Here is a 684-nt window from a genome sequence, read left to right on the forward strand (position 1 = left end):
CCGACATGCTTCCTCTCCTTGACCCCAGCCTCCCCTCCACGGCCCTGTGCTGCCCGCCCCGCCACTCACAGCAGCCAGCCGCAATGCTCTCATCCGCGCCATCAGCACAGTCCTTGTCACCGTCGCAGAGCCAGCGCTCGGGGACGCACACGTGGGTGCCAGGGCAGGAGAAGGAGGAGGGCCCGCACGTCTTGCCCTCTGTGGGGAACAGGGAGCCACTAGAGATTCGGGCACAGGCGGAGCTGGGCCAGGCAGCGGTGGTGACATGTGCCACTGCTATGCTGTCCTCTCTGCAGGGGTACGTGTGCATGTGGGGTGGGGGGCGGTCTCTCCCTGGGACACCCCAACCAGTTCCCAGCCATCCTCACCACAGTGAGCAGCCTCGTCGGAGCCATCCCCGCAGTCGTCACTGCCGTCACACAGCCACTGTTTGGAGATGCAGCGATGGTTCTGGCACTCAAACTGGGCCTCGGAGCAGAACTTGTCTACGGGTTGGAAGCCATAGTTAGATGGGGGTGGCTGGTCATTCGGCTGGGCAGATAGATGCTAGGGCAAGGGCAGGGCAGAACACATGGGATCCCTCTGTGGGGGCCCGGGAGGCTAGACGGGTGCCCCTGTTACTGAGCCTGAGCTCTGGGTGTGGGTGGGTTCTGGATACTCTTTTTTTTTTTTTTTTTAATCTTT

The 684-nt window shown here is 62.0% G+C and overlaps 1 protein-coding gene across 1 annotated transcript in view; it reads right to left on the reverse strand.

The window, feature by feature from the left end:
• The window catches only part of LRP1 (LDL receptor related protein 1), a 94,583-nt gene that overhangs the window by 20,703 nt on the left and 73,196 nt on the right, over positions 1-684 (reverse strand). Inside the window, 2 exon segments of the mRNA XM_027769638.1 lie at positions 70-198; positions 369-485. Of these exon segments, the coding sequence (XP_027625439.1) occupies positions 70-198; positions 369-485 (246 nt within the window).

Source organism: Tupaia chinensis, unplaced genomic scaffold (genome assembly GCF_000334495.1).
Source record: "Tupaia chinensis unplaced genomic scaffold, TupChi_1.0 Scaffold150006_1, whole genome shotgun sequence".
NCBI lineage: Eukaryota > Metazoa > Chordata > Mammalia > Scandentia > Tupaiidae > Tupaia > Tupaia belangeri.